We start from the raw sequence: 27,981 nt of genomic DNA on the forward strand, positions 1-27,981 counted from the left end.
AGGAAGAGTCTCGGTGGTTCCAAAGCAGGCCTTTATGGTAGAGTGGATAGGCGGAAGCCGGTTGTATTCGGTGCATGTGACAAATAACATTTTTTTTGATTTAATGTAGGGCTCATAAAATGTATTTAATGTATGGCTCATCAGGCTCAGGTAGCATCAGGCTTGCATTTTGATCAAATCAAAATCAAAGAGAAAGAAAGAGAGAAAGAGAGAATTAGAGAGAGCATACTTAAATTCACACAGGACACTGGATAGGACAGGAGAAGTACTCCAAAACTATGATTTCCATTCCATTTCCAGGATTTTTTTCAGGGAACCAGAGTAAAATGTTCTCAGAACCTCCCTGTAACCTAAAAATGAACATTCCCAGAACAGGCAAAATGTTCACTTCTGTTTGCAATACAATTCGTATTGCGGGTCTGGAAATCTATGTGGCTTACTTCCCACAACCAATGTGAAACCAAAAACAGACGTCCCCAGAACTTTTAATGTGCTAGCTGGGGAGCGTTAATCCTTTTAAATTCCAGTCGACAGAGGCGGAGCAAATCTGCCTGCTTATTCAGCTCTCTCACTGCTTTATTTACAGTGGAGCAATGAGAAGTGTGTACGTGACGGATTTAAACACAAAAGTCATGATTTTCTCTAGAAACATGGTATAGACAGGGCGTCCGCGAACCAAGCAGATGTGGCTCCGGCCATGACTCATCCCAGGCTCAACACGGTTGAAGCGGCGTTGATATTTATATCCGTCGCACAGCTGAGCACAGGTAGGCTATAAGACAAACTTTGTGCGACCACTGCATGTATCATGTGTTTCGTGATAACTTGTTTAGGCGGTAATTGTAGGCTGTTTTTCTGTGTCCTGAGTTGCAGTTGGACTTGAAATGTAGGCAACAGCCTGACAGATTGAGTGGACTCAATCACATGATGTCCGTAGTTCATGTATGATATAGTTTGCATACATCTTTTTGTTACCACATTTTGTATCCTGAATATTAAGTAAAATAATTACACTCTAACCATACGAAAAATAGCTCATGTCAAAAGATCAGTCTAAAGCGCTTGGTTTATTTTTGAATCAGCGTGATAGAAGTTCACATGTATGTGCTTAATTCATATGACTTGGTCAAACTGTAGGCTACTATGTCATAAACCTAATTTACTCTACTCTTGAAATTAATGTATTTCGCTGAGACTGAATTTGTTCCATCTTTCTAAACTGAACCAAACACATTGTAGTACCTTTTACATTTGTTTTTATTTAAAAACGTTCTCTGCAGTACTGATTTTTAAAATTTATTAAATAGGTAGATTTAATGTAAAATCATGATAAGAGCCTCTTTACATTGCTGGTCCAACTCGAGGTGTCAAAAATGCACCCTCCTCCTCCGCAACCTTAAATATTTTCACATGACCCTCCCCTTGTACTGAAAACAAAAATTTAACACCCTCCCCCTCATAAAATTAACAAAAACAATTATATTACCTCCATCAATAACTGTAGCAACTCTGTTTATAAACTAGGATATCGATTTTACCACTTCAGTGTTTGTTTTTTTGGTTGCACAGTTGATGCCATGCAGGTCTACCCGGCCAGAAGATTGAGGGTTCGCGGACGAGCTCGCCCTGCCTGTTTTCATTACGCTCCGATCAGAGCCGGCTGCAGACCACAATTCTGGAAATCAGATGTTCAACATTTGGATGCTATACTCATAGAAAACAAATGCAAATACTTTTCCACCAACAGATTTCTGTGCCAATGCACCACACACAACCAATAAACAACGCGTAAATGCATACCGATTTAGTAATTTTGAGCGTTCATCACCAGTTGACAAACTCAATTTAATTGAGGTGTTAATCTCGACAAGCCGAAAATGCATCCATTCCTTCCTACTTGTTATTTTTAGTATTTACGTTGCTGTGTTGGGTTTAGTGCTTGCAAGAAAGGCATCTCACTGTACTTGTGCATGTGACATTAACTTGAAACAGGATCGATCGAAGGCTTGGTTTGACAATCTCCGAATGTCATTCAATTTTTGCGTGTTTTGTAACAGATGTCTATCCTTTAGTGGAATGGATTTAGCGCAGTTTGGATGTTGTAATTATTAGTGTGGATGAACGTGTGCAGGTTACGTAATCAGATTAAAACATTGACTAGTTGTTTATGCCACACGTACACTGAGTGTACTAAACATTAGGAACACCTTAATATTGAGTTGCACCTCCGTTTGCCCTCAGAACAGCTTCATTCTGTCTGAGCATGGACTCTACAAGGTGTCGAAATCGTTCCACAGGGATGCTGGCCCATGTTGACTCCAATTGTTGCCACCGTTGTGTCAAGTTGGCTTGATGTCCTTTGGATGGTGGACCATTCTTGATACACACGAAAAACTGTTGAGGGTGAAAAACCCAGCAGCGTTGCAGTTATTGACACACTCAAACCGGTGCGCCTGGCACGCACTACCATTCCCTGTTCAAAGGCACTTCAATCCTTTATCTTGCTTGCCCATTCACCCTCTGAATGTTTCAATTGTCTCAAGGCTTTAACCTGTCTCCCCCCTTCATCTGCACTGGTTGAAGTGGATTTAACAGGTGACATGAATAAGGGATCATAGCTTTCACCTGGTCATGGAAAGAGGAATGTTTTGTAAACTCTATGTAAAAGATAATACATTTTAAAAAGTATTGAAGCATTAGGTTCCCGGTTGACGAATAGCCCCTCGGATTGGAAAGGAAGCAGAACGCGTGTTAAACCTTCCTGAATAACTGGGCCTGCAAGGTGCATATAGTCCGTTGTTCCCATTCTCGGGACCCCAAGGGGTGCACGTTTTTTTTGGTTTTTGCCCTAATACTACACAGCTTATTCAAATGATCAAAGCCTGTTGATTAATTTATTATTCGAATCAGCTGTGTAGTGCTAGGGCAATAACCAACAGGTGCACTCCTTGGGGTTCGGAGAACCGAGTTTTGGTAACCCTGACGTAGGCCTATGTGGTCATGACTTGGGGGAATGATGATCGGCAACAGACAGCTCATCAGTATTAGAAGTAAAAATAGAACCAGACTGGTTTGCCACGGTGCCTTTCTATAATCTATCGAGAGTGGACCCACAACTGATCCAAATGGAATGAAACATTTAAATAACAGGGCTTTTGCTCTGTTATTCAAGTCACATTTTAACTGCATATTACAGCCTAGAGTAGAATTGTGCTCACTTGAAAACAATAATGCAATTATTCATTGGATTGTGGTGTTGTGGGATAATTGTATTGTCCCTTAACAAGATCAATAAGGGAGCTTTTTGAGCTGTGTCTCTGCACTCTTCTATCATGTGTAATGACGGACTTGTTCCAGCTTATCAGCTATTTTTCTCTTGTGGATTTTACGTACGGAGTTGTAGCGATGAGACAAGAGAGTGGCTACTACAACAATTGGATACCACGAAAAAGGGGTAAAAAAAAGTGTGCTGGTTCTCATACCGCTGCTGCCATTTCGATGGCATTTGAGAACATGTTTGAAATTTGGAAACATGAACACACTCCTAACTCCAATTGACTGGAGAAATAAGATAATCAACGGTGTCTGCAGCAGACATGATACCCTCTGTCATGGCATTGAAATGCCTGCTCAACAAAACTGCCCACACAGACCGTGGGGTTAACTTGCGAAAGTACTTGAGGCTGTGAACAAACGATTCGGTGGCATTCTCTCTGAGCCTCTTCACTGTGTCGCCACCATGCTCGATGCTATGTACAAGGACTGCTACTTCAATGCAGACAAGAAACAGGGTTTACCTGAAATGTTAGACACAGCTGGACAAGATGGAAACGGACACAGGGACTGTGCGCACGGAGGAAGAGAGGCCACGGACAGGCAGAGCTGAAACTCCACTGCTTGACATGTATGATAAATTCCTGGTTGACAATGAAACGATGGAACAAATTAACAAAACAGCATGGCAAGTAAGTGAACGAGAGGTTTTGATTATGTTTTACTGGTAATGGGGACATGTGTAACTGCCAACGAAATAACTTTTTGGTCTCTGTGTGTGTGTGTAACCTTTTATTTAACGAGGCAAGTCAGTTAAGAACATTAGTTTGTCAGACTGGGTGTCACCAAAGTTGTGTTGTATTCATCAGGAACACTTCCCTCCATATGTTTTTGGACAGTGAAGCTACAGTTTCAATTTGGCTCTATACATTTTGGATTTAACATAAAATGTTTCATATTTGGTGACACAGAATGTGTATTTTTACCATTTAGAAGTGAAAGCACTATGTATCCAGTCCCCCCATTTGAAGAAGTCATACATACAGTGGGGCAAAAAAGTATTTAGTCAGCCACCAATTGTGCAAGTTCTCCCACTTAAAAAGATGAGGCCTGTAATTTTCATCATAGGTACACTTCAACTGTGACAGACAAAATGAGAAAAAAATCCAGAAAATCACATTGTAGGATTTTTAATGAATTTATTTGCAAATTATGGTGGAAAATAAGTATTTGGTCAATAACAAGTTTATCTCAATACTTTGTCATTGCCAACAAAGGGTATATAACAGAGGTCAAACGTTTTCTGTAAGTCTTCAAAGTTTTCACACACTGTTGCTGGTATTTTGGCCCATTCCTCCATGCAGATCTCCTCTAGAGCAGTGATGTTTTGGGGCTGTTGCTGGGCAACACGGACTTTCAACTCCCTCCAACGATTTTCTATGAGGTTGAGATCTGGAGACTGGCTAGGCCACTCCAGGACCTTGAAATGCTTCTTACGAAGCCACTCCTTCGTTGCCCGGGCGGTGTGTTTGGGATCATTGTCATGCTGAAAGACCCAGCCACGTTTCATCTTCAATGCCCTTGCTGATGGAAGGAGGTTTTCATTCAAAATCTCACGATACATGGCCCCATTCATTCTTTCCTTTACACAGATCAGTCGTCCTGGTCCCACAGCCCCAAATCATTGTTTCCACCCCCATGCTTCAGTAGGTATGGTGTTCTTTGGATGCAACTCAGCATTCTTTGTCCTCCAAACACGACGAGTTGAGTTTTTACCAAAAAACTATTTTGGTTTTTCATCTGACCATATGACATTTTCCCAATCTTCTTCTGGATCATCCAAATGCTCTCTAGCAAACTACAGATGGACCTGGACATGTACTGGCTTAAGCAGGGGGACATGTCTAGCACTGCAGGATTTGAGTCCCTGGCGGCGTAGTGTGTTACTGATGGTATGCTTTGTTACTTTGGTCCCAGCTCTCTGCAGGTCATTCACTAGGCCCCCCCGTGTGGTTCTGGGATTTTTGTTCACCGTTCTTGTGATCATTTTGACCCCACGGGGTGAGATCTTGCGTGGAGCCCCAGATCGAGGGAGATTATCAGTGGTCTTGTATGTCTTCCATTTCCTAATAATTGCTCCGACAGTTGATTTCTTCAAAACAAGCTGCTTACCTTTTGCAGATTCAGTCTTCCCAGCCTGGTGCAGGTCTACAATTTTGTTTCTGGTGTCCTTTGACAGCTTTTTGGTCTTGGCCATAGTGGAGTTTGGAGTGTGACTGTTTGAGGTTGTGGACAGGTGTCTTTTATACTGATAACAAGTTCAAACAGGTGCCATTAATACATGTAACAAGTGGAGGACAGAGGAGCCTCTTAAAGAAGTTACAGGTCTGTGAGAGCCAGAAATCTTGTTTGTAGGTGACCAAATATTTATTTTCCACCATAATTTGCAAATAAATTCATAAGAAATCCTACGTGATTTTTCTGGATTTTTTTTTTCTTATTATTTTGTCTGTCATAGTTGAAGTGTACCTATGATGAAAAATGACAGGCCTCTCATCCTTTTTAAGTGGGAGAACTTGCACAATTGGTGGCTGACTAAATACTTTTCCCCCCACTGTATATGATAAAATCACTTAGTGTATTAAAGTAGTCAGAGTTCAGTATTTGGTCCCACAGTCCTTGCACATAATGACTCCATCAAGCTTGTGACTTTGCAAACTTGTTGGATTTGTTTTACATCTTTGTTTCACCCAATAGGAAGTAAGTACATTTCCTGGATAGCTGGGCGCATATGTGGTCACATTATTATGGGACAACTTGGGAGAATGATGTGCCGTCTGTTACGGCTCATCTCAGAGTACAGTCAGACTGGCCTGCTACTGTGCTTTTCTAGCCCTTTTGAGTGTAGACCCACAACTTGTCCAAACAGAATGAAACATTCAAATCACAGGGCTTTCGGTCAGTAATTCAAATGACATTCACTGCAGTTTACAGCGTAGAGTAGAATTTTGGACCCACTTAAAAACAACAATACAATTGAAGTTCCGTGGCGCCGTGAGGTCACCTAGGCAGAGGGCTCCTGTACATTGAAATATTTTTTTCCTGTTTGTTTTGTTTGACATTCCTTACTTTTTTTCTTATTTAATTTTTTTGTTTTTGAACAGCCAAATGTGTACAGATAAGGTCTGGATTGCGTCTATTTGTTTCCTGCCTATGAATTCATGGAAAATCATATTTCTAAAGATGGCTAGCTAGCAATTATGCCAGGCTACGGCAATAAAGAGGACTACAATGCATGGTGAGCTGGAAGTGACAATTTGATTGCTCAGGAGGTTATCATCTGAAGGTATGAGCAGCTGTCACAATTATCCTGAGTGAGAGAGGGAGCTCAAAAACAAACTTCATCTCGTTCTACAAGACCAGAGATTCAACGGTTACGGAGAAGTCTGTCACACCACCAGGATGGCGAGACGCCGATGAGACACCTTCAGTGGAGAGTGAACTGTGCTTATCCTATGTGGTTCCTTCTTGACTGTCGCGCCATCTGTTTGAGTCTTGAAACACTCCACTTTAAACTAACAAAGAATCGTAATCCAGACCTACTCTGTCATATCTGTATTTTATTCTTGTTTGTTTTGCTTTTTCAAGAGCTTTGAGATTCTTTTTGTAATGAAAAGTGCAATAGAAGTTGAATGAATTATTCATTGCATTGTGGTATTGTAGTCTAGGGTCATTGTATTGTCCCTAAACAAGATCAATTGGGAAGCTCTTCGAGCTTCGTGTCTATTGCCTTCAATGTTCTTTCAATGCGCAATGACGCACCTGGTCTCTCCGCTGCCTATCAGCTATTCCTCCTTGTTATTGTGAGTTTATATAGAAAATTGGTGCAGCTTTGAAGGACTTTTGTGTGGTATGATTGCTAGTAGTTAGCCTATTGCAGATCTGGACAGACATTTGGCTAGGATGGAAGAAATTGTATAGTAAAACTTCCAAAAGGACGAATGTAAACCTGTAAAAATAGCACTACCCTCCCCTGTGCCCAATTTATTTATTTAAAAAAAAAAGTTTTTTTTTTTTTTAATAATACAACTCTTCCCCTATTTTTGATATTCTCTTATCATCGCCTCATGAAACGTTTGTCATCCAAAATGCAGGAGTATAGAGGCAATTTTAGCTTCACTGTCCAAATGCATATGGAGAGGAGTGTAGTTCATAGACATAATTTAAAAAAAGATGCATTACAAGGTCAAAACATTTTTCCACAAACATGACTTGCAAATTGACATAGTTAATGTATGACAATTTATCGTTACCCAAAATTCCATAATCATCACAATTCTACCCATGGGGATAAGCAAGAACAGCAAGTGAGATCCAATCATCACTATGAGAGAATTATGAGTTGCTTTCATATAGTACAGTTCAAATCAATGACCATTTTTAAACAGTACATGCTGCTAGTAGTAAAACAATTTGCAATGTGGTTTTATATCGATTTGTCATGATTGTGAACCCCAGATGGCAATTAAGACATATCCAGAGCCACAGGTTGCCTGCCTGTCGGAGCTGTTTTCCCCCCATTTAGTTTTCTTTCTTGTAAACAGGCACTCATCTACTCTGCCTCATTTGCAGTCTTACCGTTGGCAAGTTAGAGAGAAAGTAGCTACACTCAACCTGTCTGCACTTTATGATTAGGTATAATTTACCAGACATCTGTTCACAGTAGAGTGCCTCTTATGCCAGAAACCCATGCTTGCCATTGGTCAGGCACACGAAGAAAGTCCTCTACTTTCACTATGGCTTATAGGAAGAGGCAGAGTATAATGTAAACAATCAATGGTAGATGGAGCGACGGGTAGCTTAGTTTTGACCCCAGCTCAGATGGGAAAAACTGGTGTGGAGTGAGCTGGCATCATCCCAGATGCAGTTGAAGTTTACATATACCTTAGCCAAATACATTAACTCAGGTTTTCACAATTCCTGACATTTAATCCTAGTAAAAATTCCCTGTCTTAGGTCAGTTACGATGGTCACTTTATTTTAAGAATGTGAAATGTCAGAATAATAGACGAGAGAATGATTTATTTCAGCTTTTCTAGTTTGATAAACAGACGACTCACAAGTCCTCAACTGGCAGCTTTGTTAAATAGTACCCGCAAAACACCAGGCTCAACGCCACAACAGTGAAGAGGCAACTCCGGGATGCTGGCCTTCTAGGCAGAATTCTTCTGTTCAGTGTCTGTGTTCTTTTGCCCATCTTAATCTTTTCTTTTTATTGGCCAGTCTGAGATATGGCTTTTTCTTTGCAACTCTGCCTAGAAGTCCAGCATCCCGGAGTCGCCTCTTCACTGTTGTGGCGTTGAGACTGGTGTTTTGCAGGTACTATTTAACAAACCCCATCATGAGGTTGCTACAACCTAGCCTATGAAAGGTTGACAACGTAGGTGCACACAGGTTTAGATTTTTTTTTTTAGGTGACACATGGACAGACAGTGACACATTCAATACTGTCTTGCACACTCTTGCCTGCATCTAGCTGATCTAGGGTGTCATCATTAGTCCAACAGTTGCAAACAAGAGTTTCTATTGGACAAAATGAGGTATGTTTATCTCTGTTCCATTTGCTTCCTTTAAAAAAACGTTTTTCAACAGAATAGGCAGAATGAATATACCCCTGATCAAACAAACACAGTTCACTTTCATAGCAGCCACATACAAACAGCTTGTTGTATTCCTACTCGCATCTCTGCGATTTCCACCTCTCAGCTTTTCCCTTCGTTTGCACAACACATCAGCTGTCTGTGACCAAGTGAAAGAACCTTTCCAAGCCAAACCTTCCTATCATAACTGCTACACACAGCCTACATCGTTGTCACCATATTAGCTAAAGTAACGTCATAGCTAATAGAACTAACGTGTTAGTAAGTTAAACCTGCTACAATCATGGAGTACAGTGTACAGTCAGTAAGCAATTTGGTAGTTACACTGGCTGGCCCCGGTGGCAATAAATTAGTAAAACCAAAAGCTTACCTTGACTTGAAAGAGTTCCAGTGTTGGATAGTCATGGCCATATAGCTAACATAGCATCCCTAGCTAAGTAAGTGAAAGTAGAAACAATTACGAAATATATCTCTCTCTTGCTTCACCTTCATTTTTGAGGAAATGAATTTGTTCAAAACTGTTCAACTATTGTCTCTCTCATAGTCAACTACTCACCACATGTTATGCACTGCAGTGCATCTAGCTAGCTTTAGCTTGTGCTTTCAGTACTAGATATATTCTCTGATCCTTTGATTGGGTAGACAACATGTCAGTTCTTGCTGCAAGCGCTCTGATAGGTTGGAGGACATCCTCCGGAAGTTGTTATTAATTACTGTGTATGTCTATGGAAGGGGGTGAGAACCATGAACCTCCTAGGTTTTGTATTTAAGGCAATGTACACAGAAGAGGACGGAAGCTAGCTGTCCTCCGGCTACACCATTGTGCACCCTACATGGTGCTGTTTAGTCTACTGTAGATCTTTATTGCAAAACTGTTTTTTTAATCAATTATTTGGTGACATGTCTATATATTTAGTATAGGATCATTTTTTTAATGTTTCACTATATAAAAAAAGTGAAATTCACTGAGGAAGGATGGTCACCCCCCTTCCTCTACTTGTCCCATCCTACAGAATAGACCACCAATTCCTTGTGAGTAGGAGAGCCTTGCTGTCCTTGTGGCTTTATCAAAACAGGACAGGAGTGGGTAGGCATCCAAGAAGAGCACAATATTATCTGGGCGTTAAACTAAAGGGCATTATAGAATACCCTTTTATTTGTTTTTAAGAGCATGTCCAGGATTACATAACAGGTAGGATGCTTCAGCTTCAAAAGTACGAGTGGCCACTAGCCATAATGGCCACTATCCCTAGAGGTCTGTAGTAGACATTGGTCAATGGCCACTGAGCGCCTCCAATTGTATTGTTGAAAGAATGTATGCAAAATGGTTCGAAATGGATAAAACGACTGGTTTCCATGCGGTAGCTGAGACGGCTTGTCCTAAAACATGAGGTATACAGTTGTTAATGTTGTTCTTCAGAAGTCGAAGTGATATGCAAGAAATGCTCTAGAAAATCACAAACTTGGGAGTTTACTAAGAAGCGTATTCGTAGAAAGCCAAGCATCTAATGTCACACTGTTGCGTTTCAGCTCTGAAGTGTGTGTGCCAGCTATGTGCCAACAACACCTGTGAGACTGGTGCAGACGGGGCCTGTTGGAACTCTGTGATGCTGATCAACGGGAAGGAGGAGGCCGTCAAGTCCTGTCTGTCCCCGGCTGAGATGAGGGGACAGGTCTTCTGCTACAGCTCCCGGAACGTCTCCAAGAGGAACTGCTGCTTCACAGACTTCTGCAACAACGAGACCCTGCATCTGCATCCAGGTACTAAAGTCATGCTACTTATTGCAAAGTCTATTGTACTGTTATTAGAATCTATTGCCCAATCATTATGGTTTTCACTTTCTGGAATTTAACCCCATGGTTTCGAAACTCAAACACATGTCCCTTAACCATTTAATACTCTCAGCCTGACCTGTGTTTATTCTACCAAAGGAAAGCGTTATAAAGAAATAGAAAACCCATGCGAACATCATTTGTAGCTGGAGCGCATTCCAGGAGGGATTTCCCACTCAGACTGTGGTCTAGTCAGACGAGCTGAGCTACCATTGATTGGCCTAGCGTATCCTGTGACATAATGTTGTCAGAGGTTACCTGCCGCCTGCCAGTGATCCCGCCCGTCAGGTTTATAGACACCTCGTCAGGCCAGGCGCGTGGAATTGGTTAGAGCGAACCGCCTGCTTTGTCGAAGGTAGAGGGCTTAGAGGTAGGTTAGTTAAAGCTGTCGGTACATGTTGCTGTTCTCAACACGGCGACCTCGGTGAGTAAACGTTCTCATCTTTGACGTTTTAACGTCGCCTGATTTCTGTTACTGCTCAGTATGGAAGATCTGTAGTTAGTTATGGTGCTTTGAAGCTGTATAACATCCACATGCTTCTCCCTTTTTTAGTTCCTGCCGTTTCACTTAGCTCTCCTCAAAGTTACTCTTCATTAGGAATGTAAGGGTTTGTACACATTATAATCGGCCAAATGTATATTATTACGATTTAGGCCTCGGAATGGATATACAATGACTGTACAAAACATTAGCAACACCTTCCTAATATTGAGTTGTGTCCCTTTTTACCCTTAGAAGTGCCTCAGTTCATTGGGTGTCCTTCGGGTGGAGTCTCCCATCATGTCCTTTGGGTGGTGGACTATTTTTGATACACACAGGACACTCTTGAGCGTTGCAGTTCTTGACACACTCAAACCGGTGTGTCTGGCACCTACGACCATAACCTGTTCAAAGGCACTGAAATATTTTGTCTTGCACATTCACTGTCTGAATGGCACACACACACACAATCCATGTCTCAAGGCTTAAAAGTCCTCCTCACCTTAATCCATACTGATTTGAAGTGGATTTAACAAGTGACATCAATAGCGTTCATAGCTTTAGCCTGGATTCACCTGGTCAGTCTGTCATGGAAAGAGCAGGCATTTCTCATGTTTTGTATGCAAGTTAACATCGGCTCGTTCCCTAAATAGCCCAAAACCCTAGATTTGTACTCTTCATATCATATAATTGACCTATCTGACCTTTTCCATAGAACTATTTTTGTGTGTGTGTGATAACTATTCTAGATATAAGAAGCTTTAAGTCGAATCAGACTGTGCTGGGCTAGAACAAAGGCCTGCACACCCAGTGTCTCTCCAGGGCCAGGGTTGGCAATAACTGATTTACAGTGACACTACAGGACCCAGACCAATCATCAGAGTGTACTTAGACCCTTTGAGGCGAAAAATCAACACCCACAGTATGATTAAGCTGTTAAAGGTAACATTCGTCAGTTGTTCACAGACGATCGTCTACACAACAACTTCGGGTATGACTGGATACGGGGATGTTAAAGCGATCTCTGCTGTTTCAGAGGAGACTTGCACAATTGCTGACAACCTTGTATTTAAGAGGCTACGGACTTGTATTTTAAGAGGGCACGGACTAGACTCTCTATTTCCTCTATTCTTCAGTGCCTGTGCTATGACCTTGATTACCGTTCCCCTGGTAACCACATTGATTGTATGCACCGAAGCGGAGCGGTCGAACAGCTTCCAAATTGCCCGAGCTACAGAGAAAAGATAAGCACTATATCAATAACTCATAAAGGCCACTTTGACAACGATATAACTTACTACTATCCCTGTGGATGAAGTGTGTGTAGCTGTTTTACAGTTCATATAAGGTAATCAGTCAATTTAAGTCAATTTGGCCCTAATCTATGGATTCCACATGACTGGGAATACAGATAGACATCTGTTGGTCACAGATACATAAAAAATGAAAAAGTAAACCAGTCAGTATCTGGTGCGACCATCATTTGCCTCGTGCAGCACGGCACATCTCCTTCACATAGAGTTGATCAGGCTGTTGCTTGTGGCCTGTGGAATGTTGTCCCACTCCTCTTCAATGGCTGTGCAAAGTTGCTGGATATTGGCGGGAACTGGAACACACTGTCGTACGCAACGATCCAGAGCATCACAAACATGCGCAATGGGTGACATTTCTGGTGAGTATGTAGGCCATGGAAGAACTGGGACATTTTCAGCTTCCAGGAATTGTGTACAGATCCTTGCGACATGGGGCCGTTCATTATCATGCTGAAACATGAGGTGATGGCAGCGGATGAATGGCACGACAATGGGCCTCAGGATCTCTCGTCACGGTATATCTCTGCATTCAAATTGCCATCGATAAAATGCAATTGTTTGTTGTCCGTAGCTTATACTTGCCCATGCCATAGCCCCACCGTCACCTTCGAGCACTCTGTTCACAATGTTGACATCAGTAAACCGCTCACCCACACAACGCCATACATGTGGTCTACGGTTGTGAGGCCAAATTCTCTAAAATGATGTTGGAAGCAGTTTATGGTAAAGAAATTAACGTTCAATTCTCTGGCAATAGCTCTTGTGGACTTTCCTGCGGTCAGCATGCCGATTGCGCGCTCCCTCAACTTGAGACATCTGTGGCATTGTGTTATGTAACAACTGCACATTTTAAGGTGACATTCTATTGTTCCCAGCAGAAGGTGCACCTGTGTGATGCTCATGATGTTTAATCAGCTTCTTGATATGCCGCATCTGTCAGGTGGATGGATTATATTGGCAATGGAGAAATGCTCACTAACAGGGATGGAAACAAATTTGTGCACAAAATGTGAGAGAAATAAAGGTTCTTGTGCATATGGAACATTTCTAGATTTAGTTTATTTCAGCTCAGTTTATTTCAGCTCATCATTTTACATGTTGCGTTTTTACATGTTGATGAAAGGTAAAAACATTTTGAATGAGTAGAATAAACAGAAGGATCTGTTCCATATACTTATTATACATGTTTTGTCCAGTATATTTAATTAGCCTTCAAGTCACAGTTGATCTTGGCTTTGAAATCAGTGACACACATTCAGGATTTTTCTTTATTTTGACTATTTTCTACATTGTAGAATAATAGTGAAGACATTAAAACTATGAAATAACACATGGACTCATGTAACCAAAAAGGTGTTAAACAATAACATTTTTTTTATCTATCTATCTTACCTTTCAAAAGTTTGGGGTCACTTAGAAATGTCCTTGTTTTTGAAAGTAAAACACATTTTTGGTACATTAAAATAACATCATTGATCAGAAATACAGTGCAGACATTGTTATTGTTGTAAATGACTACTGTAGCTGGAAATGGCTGATTTAAATAACATTTTTATGGAATATCTAAATGGGCGTACAGAGGCCCATTATCAGCAAACATCACTCCTATGTTCCAATGGCACGTTGTTAGCTAATCCAAGTTGATCATTTGAAAAGGCTAATTGATCACTCGAAAACCCTTTTGCAATTGTGTTTTCATAGCTGAAAATGGTTGTGCTGATTTAAAAAAGAAATAAAACTGGCCTTCTTTTAGACTAATTGAGTATCTGGAGCATCAGCATTTGTGGGTTCGATTACAGGCTCAAAATGACCAGAAACAAAGACCTTTCTTCTAAAACTCGTCACTCTATTTTTGTTCTGAGTAATGAAGGCTATTCCATGTGAGAAGTTGCCAAGAAACTGAAGATCTCGCACAGTGCAAACTGGCTCTAACCAGAATAGAAAGAGTGGGAGGCCCCGGTGCACAACTGAGCAAGAGGAGAAGTACATTAGTGTCTAGTTTGAGGAACAGATGCCTCACAAGTCCTCAACTGGCAGCTTCATTAAATAGTACCCGTCTGGCCTCCCGGGTGGCACAGTGGTCTAAGGCTGTGCTCTGCACAGTGCCACCAGAGACTCTGGGTTCGAGCCCGGGCTCTGTCGCAGCCGGCCGTGACCGGGAGGTCCATGGGGCGACGCACAATTGGCATAGCGTCGTCCGGGTTAGGGAGGGTTTGGCCGGTAGGGATATCCTTGTCTCATCGCGCACTAGCGACTCCTGTGGCGGGCTGGGCGTAGTGCATGCTGACCAGGTCGCTAGGGGCACCGTGTTTCCGACACATTGGTGCAGCTGGCTTCCGGGTTGGATGCACGCTGTGTTAAAGAAGCAGTGTGGCTTGGTTGGGTTGTGTTTCGGAGGATGCATGACTCTCGGCCTTCGTCTCTCCCGAGCCCGTACGGGAGTTGTAGCGATGAGACCAGACAGTAACTACTAATAATTGGATACCACGAAATTGGGGAGAAAAAGGGGGCAAAAAAAATAGTACCCGCAAAACACCAGTCTCAACGCCACAACAGTGAGGAGGCGAGCGACTCCGAGATGCTGGCCTTCTAGGCAGAATTCCTCTGTCCAGTGTCTATTCTTTTGCCCACCTTTCTTTTTATTGGCCAAGTCTGAGATATGGCTTTTTCTTTGCCACTCTGCCTAGAAGGCCAGCATCCTGGTGTTGCTTTTCTTTCAAAAACAAGGAGATTTCTAAGTTACCACAAACTTTTGAACCGTTGTGTGTGTGTGTATATATATATATAACGCTGACGTCAATGGATCACGTGAATATGCTCATTTAGATATGTTTTATGGATCTTATTGTAACCGGTTAGAGCACATGACTGAAAGTTCAAAGGGTAGATGAGATCACTTTAGCCCACTACAGTTGTAATGTTGAAATCTACAATAAAATGGCTCTGTGCATGTAAAATGCTGAATCTGCCTAGTGCATAGAAATGGAATATATGATCTAGCTCCTATGGGTATGTTACAATGGCTGCCTGTCCACCCATTATGCCCATCAATGTTTTGAATGGGGAAGCCTGTTCTATAGACTCTATTTCTTGTCATAATGACTGTTCTTTGTTTCAAACCGGGGACGTTGATTTCCAGAAATTTGCCTAGTCTTAAGAACACGTTGTTTCATACCGTCGTGGAGATATTGAGATTTGGATACAAATATTTGAATATGTCAAAAAATGATGAATGACTTGAGATTGCTGTCCTAACACATGCCACTACCAACATTAGACACAGATAAGTGGCCTATTCAAAGCATATGGGGAAGTAGATATGTCCCAAGTGCATCCAAACTGATATGCATGTTGAAAAACATTCAATCTCTTCACCAGTAGGGCAATGGAGGTTAGAGATGGACCCCCCCCCTCCCTGTTGTTTAGCTTCGTTGAGTGACTTGCTTTGCTCTACTTGGACGTGTGGTAGAAAGGCTTTTAGGTCAAAGGGAAAGAAGACATGTTATGAAATAGTTGACTCGGGTTGTCGTGTCCACATATCTGAATCTGTGTACAGTTCTCACCCTGTCAATGATGCAAGGCGACTTACTAGACGAGGACACTCGACGACTATTGCTGTAATTGGGGATAAGACCATCAGGTCAAAATAACATGACGCCACTTAAGCTCTAGAGTGCACTTTCTGTTTAGCTGATATTAAGGCAATTCCAACTTTGAACAGTAACTGTTTTAGTACTTTTTTGAGTATTAGTATTTCCATGGTAATTCCAGGACATTTGCATAAATGTCATTCAGTCAGTGCTCGTTAATTTCCAAAAATAACGACACAAAGTTAGGCTCACTGGATATGTCTGGCAGTACAGCCAGAGCCATGTCATATGTTGAGTGATTCATAGTCTAGATACTTATCTCCAAGATGCATTTTGCAGTCAGTACATGACTCCGTGGAATTTGTATTATTGGTCCAACAAGCTGAACTTATAAAACCTATGCCCAGTAAAACCCTGCTTCTGTATCTTGTGCTGCTGACAAATCTGATTGCCTGAGAACATCTGGCAAAGAACAGGACTTTTAGAAATGTTGTTTAATTGCAAACCTAACTTTGCATCTGCCAAATTCAATTTTCTCAGGATCTGAGAGGATTTAGATTAGCTGAAGGGCTGTATTCGTTTTCTGGATTGATGGTTTTCTGTCGAGCCTGGGTTACTGTGCCTTTCTGTGTCCATACTAACTCACAACCATCGTTTCGCAAGTCAGTTGTTTTTAAGCAGAATTAGCACCCAGGCCAGGTTCGGTCTGACTAAATGGGGCCTTTGTTTTTGGTGAGATTTCTTCAGCTTCATATTTTGACCACAAGCTGGTACAGTATGTTACTACATGACGTACTGTACATTGTTGGAAGTAATGGGTTAATGAATAAAGTTGAAAATGACCACTCGAGGGCATAGAGATCATGAGAAGTATTAGCCTATGTATTATTTGAGTTCAGGAAGTATATATTTTTTTGTATCACAAATGTGTGGGCCTTTGCACATTTTAATCTACTGACCTTCTTGTTACTGAATGAGGCCCTCTGTTTTTGAATACATAGTATGGTGTGTATGCTTATGTAGGCTATGTTGAGAGGCCTTCGGAGGAGCCCGGCTGGGGCAGGCTGGAGCTGGCAGCGGTCATCCTGGTTCCCTCTGCCCTGCTCTGTGTGAGCATCCTGCTGGGGGTGTGTGTGGTGCAGGGCCAGCGCTGTGCCAACAACAGGGCCCACAAGAATGACGTGGAGGAGCCCCTGGACGACCAGATTCTCATGCCCCCCGACAAGTGTATTAAAGATCTCATCTATGACATGAGCACGTCCGGCTCAGGCTCCGGTAAGAGAGAGTCTACAAATGCATTTACAGTCATAGAAATAGAATCACAGGAATGGACATCCCTTTTCAAGTTAATGGGTCTGTAATGGTGATTCCATTTAGGCGCACACCAGAGGAGAGCAGGCTAATGGCACTCTGATAGATAGACCTCATGGTTAGTGTAGCGAATCAATCTGATGTTTTTAATATTGAACACCATTTTATTTGCTTGAGATGGCCACAATGGGCAGGAAGTGAGAGAAACAAGTCGAGTTTAGAGAGATGATGTTCCTGGCAGATCAGTTAATACTCCTGACGGCTCCCGAGTTGCGCAGCGTTTTAAGGCACTGCATCTCAGGGCTAGAGGTGTCACTACAGACCCTGGTTCAATTCCAGGCTGTATCACAACCGGCCGTGATTGGGAGTCCCATAGGGCGGTGCACAATTGGCCTAGCGCCAACCGGGGTAGGCTGTCATTGTAAATAAGAATTTGTTCTTAACTGACTTGCCTAGTTAAATAAAGGTAAAATATAAATAAAACCTGAAACCCTGATTTAAACTGATTTAGTTTTTGTTTCACAGGGCTGCCGCTGCTGGTACAGCGGACAATAGCCCGGACCATCGTGCTGCAGGAGACCATTGGGAAGGGCCGCTTCGGGGAGGTGTGGCGAGGGAGGTGGCGAGGGGAGGACGTGGCGGTGAAGATCTTCTCATCCCGAGACGAGAGGTCCTGGTTCAGAGAGGCAGAGATCTACCAGACCATCATGCTCCGACACGAGAGCATCCTGGGATTCATCGCAGCCGATAACAAAGGTACTTATTGACACATTTGGGCAAATGGCACCCTGGTCCTCATTAAGTGCACTACTTTTGACCAGGGTCATCTCTATTGTATTGACCATGTGAGACCAACGTTCTCAATAGGACTGTACTCATACACTAACTCCAGGTATATGACCATGCCCTTTGCTGTTTTTGCATTGCAGATAACGGCTCTTGGACCCAGCTGTGGTTGGTGTCAGAGTACCACGAGCACGGCTCTCTGTTCGACTACCTGAACAGGTACACAGTGTCTGTGGACGGCATGATCGTCCTGGCCTTGTCCATCACCAGCGGTCTGGCACACCTCCATATGGAGATCATTGGCACTCAGGGTGAGGGACTGGCACCGCAATCCTCTCTGCCTAGATCGGGCACTACAGCTCCCAGGTCCTCGCCACAGCTCCACAGATATATATATATTTGCCCTCTGCTCTCTTTTTGCAGTATAGTAGCCTCCAATTCAGTAACAATTGCAGACCTGTGTATCTGTCAGTCTAGTGTTACAATGATGCCATTCCTGCTATAGATTATCTATTTAACATCCCACAGGATTCACATGTATTTATTTACCAAAGGTCAGAAGATTACTCACTGTGAGTAGGAGGGCCTCCTATTGTACAGAGCACGAACAGCAGAAAATCCTCTTTCGTGGAGCGCCTTATTAGTCTTAGCTACTATCCCAAGCACACTTCTTGGTGTTGCTAGTTACTTGCTGTAGTGACCTTGTCACATTCATAACAAAAGCCCTACTTCAATAGTTACAATATGACACCTACGGTATTTTCTTCTGAATGGGTTTTCTTTGTGTCAGATGTGTACACAGTACTACTGTTAATCGATTATGAGCACCAGACTTCTGTTAGCAAGTTATTGAAATGACATGAAGTATAACTGTATTGTAATGTGTTATTATCTATTATCAATCTATTATTCTTAGCCCTGGACATCTATTTTGCAAGGGCCATACAACAGGGACCGCAAACCCCATGTGTCACGTTAGCAAGTTGAAATTACATGTAATATAACTCTGATTTGGGATCTGTCTTACAGGGAAACCTGCCATTGCCCACAGAGACATCAAGTCTAAGAACATCCTGGTGAAGAAGAATGGGACAGCCGTCATAGCAGACCTGGGATTGGCTGTGAAACACGACTCCAGCACCAACACCATTGAAATACCGTCGAATCACAGAGTAGGAACAAAGAGGTAACGAGGCAGCTTTTACCTGAGAGAAGGGCATGGGCATGTTTATTGGCCACTTGAATCTACTTATTCAATTATTAGTATTTTATCTCTGTCCTTTTAGAGAGATGGAGGGAGAAATATTGGGCTGGTGATCAGGAAGGTCTCACATTGACTTTGTGTACGTCCCAAATGCCACAGCTCTGGTCTAAAGTAGTGCACTAGAGAATAGGGTGCCATTTAGCACATACGCCAAGTCTTTACCTCACATCACTCGCCCTCGTTTCGTTTAGGAAATTGACAGCGATCCCCTTCCACGTGCTCTCCATCATTCAGAGCTCCTTTAAAAACAAATTTTTTGGGTCACCATATGCTCTGCTTGTAAACTGTTAGCAGAATGATTGGACCACAGCTCACATGGAGCCCTGTGTCTATAATAATAAACTGACCGTGCGTATCTCTGTGTGCCTGCTGCCTGTCTGCGTATCTCTGCCAGGACATTGAGTCTTCTTACTCGAATGGACATATGCGTCATTGTTGACTCTCACCCTAAAACCCAGTTAATTAGGAGTTAACAAGTGTATCCTCCCTCTCGGCAGGTACATGGCACCAGAACTGCTGGATGACACAATCAATATGAGCAGCTTTGAGTCATTCAAGCGGGCCGATATCTACTCCCTGGGCCTGGTGTTCTGGGAACTGGCACGGAGGTGTTCCGTCAGGGGTAAGTTATATTTAAAAAGAAGAAGAAGAAGAAGCAAAGTGAAGCAAATCAAATGGAAATCCACAGAATGTGCAAACGAATACACTCCTAGAAATGACACTATTTAAAGCTGAAGCTAATATTCTATTCCCTGTATGGTACACTACTTTTGACCAGGGAACCTCTATGTAGGGAATAGGGTGTCATTTGGGACACAGATCAAGTCGTTTAACTGTTGGTACAAAAGCAACCTTAAGCAAATGGAATGGAAGTGTCCAGTCTGAGCAGGTAATGCACTGGAATAAACACTGGAGCAGTGACTGATGCAGTTATTGGTTTATTTGGGTAGATGACTCGAATGACTTTATTCAGTGATTCATCACTTTTTATAAATATTAAAGGTCAGCACAAGTAAAAAAAAAAATGCCTTTTTGAATGACCAAAAACGTCACCCGTAATATTTTTACACTATTAAAATGTTCAGAATTGAATCAAGTTGTACCTTTTTTCTCTCATCTATCAGGAAGCCTGAAAGCACAGGCAGTGGTCAGGGAGTTTATATTCATGAGCGCACCTTGACTGACAGCTTTTTAAAATACCCTTCTGGTCATTGCTAGTTAACAAGGTCATTCGGAGCCTATTTTATCAGGTAAGTTGATTGAGAACAAATGATAATTTACAGCAACAACCTGAGGAATAGTTACAGGGGAGAGGAGGGGGATGAAAGAGCCAATTGTAAGCTGGGGATGATTAGGTGGCCATATAAGGGACAGCTTGGGAATTTAGCCAGGACACCAGGGTTAACACCCCTATTCTTACAATTAAGTGCCATGGGATCTTTAATGACCTCAGAGTCAGGACACCCATTTAACGTTCCATGCGAAAGACAGCACCCTACAGGGCAGTGTCCTCAATCACTACCCTGGGGCATTGGAATTTTTTTTTTTTAGATCCGAGGAAAGAGTGCCTCCTACTGGCCCTCCAACACCACTTCAAGCAGCATCTGGTGTCCCATCCAGGGACTGACCAGGAACAACCCTGCTTAGCTTCAGAAACAAGGAGACCACCAGCGCTGCTAAAACCAATGACAACTATGTGCCATTTTCAAGGGATTGTTAAATGTTAGAACGATTTGTTTTTAATATCATCACCTCTTGGAGAGCATTGTCAGAACTTCACATTTCAGATTACTCCACATTTCTCTCTCTCATCGGAGTTATACAGCATTTAACTGTATACTTTTCATGATCTGTAAACATCAATTGATCCTCGTCCTGTTGAAGTTGTCAGTAAGACTACTGTCCTCACCACCGTATAAGCAAAGCAAATATAGTCCAGCCATCTAAACTCAGCAAAAAAAGAAATGTCCCTTTTTCAGGACCCTGTCTTTCAAAGATAATTTGTAAAAATCCAACTAACTTCACCGATCTTCATTGTAAAGGGTTTAAACACTGTTTCCCATGCTGGTTCAATGAACCATGAACAATTAATGAACAGGCACCTGTGGAACGATCGTAAAGACACTAACAGCTGACAGACGGTAGGCAATTAAGGTCACAGTTATGAAAACTTAGGACACTAAAGAGGCCTTTCTACTGACTCTGAAAAACACCAAAATAAAGATGCCCAGGGTCCCTGCTCATCTGTGTGAACATGCTGCAAGGAGGCATGAGGACTGCAGATGTGGCCAGGGCAATAAATTGCAATTTCTGTACTGTGAGACGCCTAAGACAGGTTGACAGGACGGACAGCTGATTGTCCTCACAGTGTCAGGCCACGTGTAACATCTACACCGGATCGGTACACCTGAACATCACACCTGTGGGACCGGTACAGGACGGCAACAACTGCCCGAGTTACACCAGGAACGCACAATCCCTCCATCAGTGCTTAGACTGTCTGCAATAGGCTGAGAAAGGCTGGGGGGGGGTTCGGTCCATGTGCCCCACTTTGATCAAGTGGGCTTCAGTCACCCACTTGGCTTCAGTCATTCCCAAGATTGAAGCGGGACACAAATCCAGCTATGGCCTCCTCCTTATCAGGCCTCTCACACTGGGCAGACCGGTGTCCTGGGATGGACAGCTCACACAGCTTCCTCACATACGGAGCTGGATCAAGGCTGACCTCATTGAAGAGGAGATCCAGGATCCTGTCTACGTAGCCTGTTCTTTATTTATTTTTTAAAAGGGAAATATTTGTTTTTAATGGGTAGTGAATTTAATTTCCTTTTATTTACTGTTCTGAGTTATGAAGCTATCAATTCGTTTATGTAGTGATCTACTCATTCTACAATGTGTATTCTGGTATTTGAAATATCCATTTAAAATATGCAATATTTATTCATGCACTTGTTGCTGAAACTTTTCAATGTTTGTATTTGGAATGTGTGTGTCTGAAATGCTCAATAGATTTGAAATGAATAACTATGACTTACAGTATGTTGGGTCGGGCTTCACAGCATATCCCCCCCCCCTCTACTTTGGTCAGGCTTCACAGCATATCCCCCCCCCCTCTACTTTGGTCAGGCTTCACAGCATATCCCCCCTCTACTTTGGTCAGGCTTCACAGCATATCCCCCCTCTACTTTGGTCAGGCTTCACAGCATATCCCCCCCCTCTACTTTGGTCAGGCTTCACAGCATATCCCCCCCCTCTACTTTGGTCAGGCTTCACAGCATATCCCCCCCTCTACTTTGGTCAGGCTTCACAGCATATCCCCCCCTCTACTTTGGTCAGGCTTCACAGCATATCCCCCCTCTACTTTGGTCAGGCCCCCCCTCTACTTTGGTCAGGCTTCACAGCATATCCCCCCCTCTACTTTGGTCAGGCTTCACAGCATATCCCCCCTCTACTTTGGTCAGGCTTCACAGCATATCCCCCCCCCCTCTACTTTGGTCAGGCTTCACAGCATATCCCCCCTCTACTTTGGTCAGGCCTCACAGCATATCCCCCTCTACTTTGGTCAGGCTTCACAGCATATCCCCCCCCTCTACTTTGGTCAGGCTTCACAGCATATCCCCCCTCTACTTTGGTCAGGCTTCACAGCATATCCCCCCTCTACTTTGGTCAGGCTTCACAGCATATCTACTTTGGTCCCCCCCTCTACTTTGGTCAGGCTTCACAGCATATCCCCCCTCTACTTTGGTCAGGCTTCACAGCATATCCCCCCTCTACTTTGGTCAGGCTTCACAGCATATCCCCCCCCTCTACTTTGGTCAGGCTTCACAGCATACCCCCCCCCTCTACTTTGGTCAGGCTTCACAGCATATCCCCCCCTCTACTTTGGTCAGGCTTCACAGCATATCCCCCCCCCTCTACTTTGGTCAGGCTTCACAGCATATCCCCCCCCTCTACTTTGGTCAGGCTTCACAGCATATCCCCCCCCTCTACTTTGGTCAGGCTTCACAGCATATCCCCCCCCCCTCTACTTTGGTCAGGCTTCACAGCATATCCCCCCCCCTACTTTGGTCGGGCTTCACAGCATATCCCCCCCTCTACTTTGGTCGGGCTTCACAGCATATCCCCCCTCTACTTTGGTCGGGCTTCACAGCATATCCCCCCCCTCTACTTTGGTCAGGCTTCACAGCATATCCCCCCCCTCTACTTTGGTCAGGCTTCACAGCATATCCCCCCTCTACTTTGGTCGGGCTTCACAGCATATCCCCCCCCTCTACTTTGGTCGGGCTTCACAGCATATCCCCCCTCTACTTTGGTCGGGCTTTACAGCATATCCCCCCCTCTACTTTGGTCAGGCTTTACAGCATATCCCCCCTCTACTTTGGTCAGGCTTCACAGCATATCCCCCCCTCTACTACTTTGGTCAGGCTTCACAGCATATCCCCCCCCTCTACTACTTTGGTCAGGCTTCACAGCATATCCCCCCCCTCTACTTTGGTCGGGCTTCACAGCATATCCCCCCCCTTACTTTGGTCAGGCTTTACAGCATATCCCCCCTCTACTTTGGTCAGGCTTCACAGCATATCCCCCCCCTCTACTTTGGTCGGGCTTCACAGCATATCCCCCCCCTCTACTTTGGTCAGGCTTCACAGCATATCCCCCCTCTACTTTGGTCGGGCTTCACAGCATATCCCCCCTCTACTTTGGTCAGGCTTCACAGCATATCCCCCCCCCCCCCCCTCTACTTTGGTCGGGCTTCACAGCATATCCCCCCCTCTCATTTGGTCAGGCTTCACAGCATATCATCCCCCCCCTCATTTGGTCAGGCTTCACAGCATATCCCCCCTCTACTTTGGTCAGGCTTTACAGCATATCCCCCCCCCTCTACTTTGGTCGGGCTTCACAGCATATCCCCCCTCTACTTTGGTCAGGCTTCACAGCATACCCCCCCCCCTCTACTTTGGTCGGGCTTCACAGCATATCCCCCCCCTCTACTTTGGTCAGGCTTCACAGCATATCCCCCCTCTACTTTGGTCAGGCTTCACAGCATATCCCCCCCCTCTACTTTGGTCGGGCTTCACAGCATATCCCCCCTCTACTTTGGTCGGGCTTCACAGCATATCCCCCCCCTCTACTTTGGTCAGGCTTCACAGCATATCCCCCTCTACTTTGGTCAGGCTTCACAGCATATCCCCCCTCTACTTTGGTCAGGCTTCACAGCATATCCCCCCCCTCTACTTTGGTCAGGCTTCACAGCATATCCCCCCTCTACTTTGGTCAGGCTTAACAGCATATCCCCCCCCTCTACTTTGGTCAGGCTTTACAGCATATCCCCCCCCTCTACTTTGGTCAGGCTTTACAGCATATCCCCCCTCTACTTTGGTCAGGCTTTACAGCATATCCCCCCCCTCTACTTTGGTCAGGCTTTACAGCATATCCCCCCTCTCTACTTTGGTCAGGCTTTACAGCATATCCCCCCCCTCTACTTTGGTCAGGCTTTACAGCATATCCCCCCCCCCCTCTACTTTGGTCAGGCTTTACAGGATATTCCCCTTCTTTGCCTTGGGGGATATGCTGTGATTTTGTATCAACATATGATTTTAAGGGGTAAATTACAAATACTATACACACTGCAGATCCTTATGTGGACAAAGTTCAAATCACATTTTATTTGTCACATGCTTCGTAAACGGGTGTAGACTAACCGTGAAATGCTTACTTACTTGGGGGGGGGGGACTTTATTATGAACTTTCTCAATGTACCAGCTACATTCATTTTTCATACTTGGATCAACCTACTATGAACTGTCTTCATCCAAATATCATCAAATTTGATTTAAAAAAACAACAATGTGATTTTCACTGTTGGGGACCTTTTTTAAAGAATCATATTACCACCGATATTGAATAAACAACATGTTTAATATTGCCGAGGGAACTCATGGAGGTACATTTGTGCCGCGGTTCTGAGGATAAAATGTGTTTTTTTTTTTTTTTTTTTTTTTTTTCCCCTCAAAGGACTTCAAGAAGATTTTCAGTTGCCTTACTATGATATGGTGCCTTCAGATCCCTCTGTGGAGGACATGAGAAAGATTGTCTGTGACCAGAAACTTCGACCTAACATTCCCAACCAGTGGCAGAGCTGCGAGGTGAGATACGATTCTGACTGTAATAGGGTCGCTGAATTCCGGTTAAGTTCCCCAAAATGTCCAGGTTTTTCTAGTTGGAGGATTCTTGGAATCAGCAGTAAATATGTGAATACTCCAACAAGGAAGCCTGGGAATTTAGGTGAAGCTACCTGAATTTTACAACCCTCGACTGGAATCTTTTATTATTTTTTGTGTTTTACCACTACAGTGCCATAAGGTAAATACTGTATGTTGACTTGGCTAGCATTTTGAATTATAAATTGAACTGCTCTTTGTGAAAAGGTTTTTACTTGCGATGACTGATATGGGGTTGTGTTACCTACAGTGCCTTCGGAAAGTATTCAGACCCCTTGATGTTTTCCACATTTTGCTATAGCCTGAATTTGAAAAGGATTTAATTGAGATGTTTTGTCACTGGCCTGCAGACAATACCTCATAATGTCAGTGTAATTATGTTTTTCCAAATGTTTACAAATGAACAGCTGAAATATCTTGAGTCAATAAGTATTCAACCCCTTTTGTAATGGCAAGCCTAAGTAAGTTTAGGAGTAAACATTTGCTTAACAAGTCACATAAGTTGCATGGACTCACTCTGTGTGCAATAACTGTTTAACATGATTTTTGAATAACTACCTCATCTCTGCACCCAACACATACAATTATCAGTAAGGTCCCTAATTCTATCATTAAGGACTGGGGAGTTTTTCAGGATAAAAAAAGAAACAGAATGGAGCTAAGCACAGGCAAAATCCTAGAGGAAAACCTGATTGTCTGCTTTTCACCAGACACTGGGAGGTGAATTTACCTTTCAGCGGGACAATAACCTAAACAACAAGGGAAAACCTACACTGGAGTTGCTTACCAAGAAGACAGTGAATGTTACTGAATGACTGAGTTACAGTTTTGACTTAAATCTATTTAAAAAATATATGGCAAGACCTGAAATTGGTTGTCTAGCAATGATCAACCAATTTGACAGAGCTTAAATAATTTTTAAAAGAATGGTGGTCAAATGTTGCACAATCCAGGTGTGGAAACTCTTAGACTTACCCAGAAAGACTCATAGCTGTAATCGCTGCCAAAGGTGCTTCTACAAAGTATTGGCTCAGGTGTGTGAGTCCTTACGTAAATGAGATATTTCTGTATTTTCAATATATTTGCAAAATTTCTCCAAAATCACGTTTTCACTTTGTCATTAGGGCGTATTGTGTGTCGATTGGTGAGAACAAAAACTATTTCATAATTTTTTTTATTCGGGCTGAAACACAACAAAATGTGGAATAAGTCTATGGGTATGATAACTCTCGAAAGGCATTGTATCTTAGTTGAATGCACTTTCTGTAAGTCGCTCTGGATAAGAGCCTGTGTTAAATTACCGTAAAAGTCTGGTCAGAGCAAGTACAATCTGGGCCTGTTCATTGATAAAAATCCCTCTTGATTCATTAGGCACTACGGGTGATAGGCAAGCTGATGCGCGAGTGCTGGTACGCCAATGCTGCAGCTCGCCTCACCGCACTGAGGGTCAAGAAGACCGTCTCTCAGGTGACTGTACTCAAGGACATCAAAGATTAGCTTGGTAAGCTAGCCCACTGGCTGCTGCCCCCCCCCACCGCCGTCCAATGTACTGTTATTAGTTGGGAGCAAAGCATCCTCTAGACCACACTGAAACACTCAACTGGGTGTTATTCACTAGAAACCAAACAGAATAAAACAGACCGGAGCGGGGAGGGGTCTACCTGAATTTGTCAAATAAGAAACTGAAATATTATATATTTTTTGCTATGTTGTGCACTAATGAATATGACTCAGCAGTGTGCATTCTCAGCTTGTGATGCCAAAGGAGCCTACTGCTGCTACCCAGCAGGGAACACTCCTGTCCTGCCCTGCAGTGTGTTACTGGAATTGCATCACCCAATCAAGAATGAACAGGAAATGAAACTGTGACCTTTTTAGATGACAATGGATGATTTATAATGTACAGATTTTGTCTCTGCTACCTCAGATGTTTTTAAGTGCCCAAAGCTTGAAGTTGCACATTGAATGCTTCATGCCATATAATAGTGTATGTACTGTAGTGCTAGGCAACATGCAAAAATGATTGTAAATGTTACTGAGTAATGCACTCACTGCTTTGCCTGATTAGTAAAGGACACCCAAGGTATATATCCATAAAGATAACTGCTACTTGGGTGCTGCCCCCATCCCCGCCATATTCTATTTGAATCCATATATATTGTTGTATATGACTTGAAAAATAATGCCTATATCAACTATACTCCTTATTTAAGAAAAACAAAGTCTAAGATGTTGTATAACACGATATA

The 27,981-nt window shown here is 43.1% G+C and overlaps 1 protein-coding gene across 2 annotated transcripts; it reads left to right on the forward strand.

The window, feature by feature from the left end:
* Positions 1 to 565: 565 nt before the first annotated feature.
* On the forward strand, positions 566 to 27,238 carry LOC135519641 (activin receptor type-1C-like). Of its 2 annotated transcripts, none has more exons than XM_064944883.1 (9): positions 566 to 767; positions 10,464 to 10,694; positions 17,174 to 17,425; positions 17,987 to 18,217; positions 18,391 to 18,558; positions 19,277 to 19,433; positions 20,009 to 20,133; positions 25,527 to 25,657; positions 27,104 to 27,238. In XM_064944883.1, exons 1-9 carry the CDS (start codon positions 698 to 700, stop codon positions 27,227 to 27,229), a joined length of 1,491 nt encoding a protein of 496 aa, XP_064800955.1. In that variant the 5' UTR covers positions 566 to 697; the 3' UTR covers positions 27,230 to 27,238. The 2 variants fall into 2 exon arrangements, with proteins under 2 accessions (XP_064800955.1, XP_064800956.1); XM_064944884.1 differs by lacking the exon at positions 566 to 767 and adding an exon at positions 3,817 to 3,965.
* Positions 27,239 to 27,981: the final 743 nt, after the last annotated feature.

Source organism: Oncorhynchus masou, chromosome 29 (assembly GCF_036934945.1).
Source record: "Oncorhynchus masou masou isolate Uvic2021 chromosome 29, UVic_Omas_1.1, whole genome shotgun sequence".
Taxonomy (NCBI): Eukaryota; Metazoa; Chordata; class Actinopteri; order Salmoniformes; family Salmonidae; genus Oncorhynchus; species Oncorhynchus masou.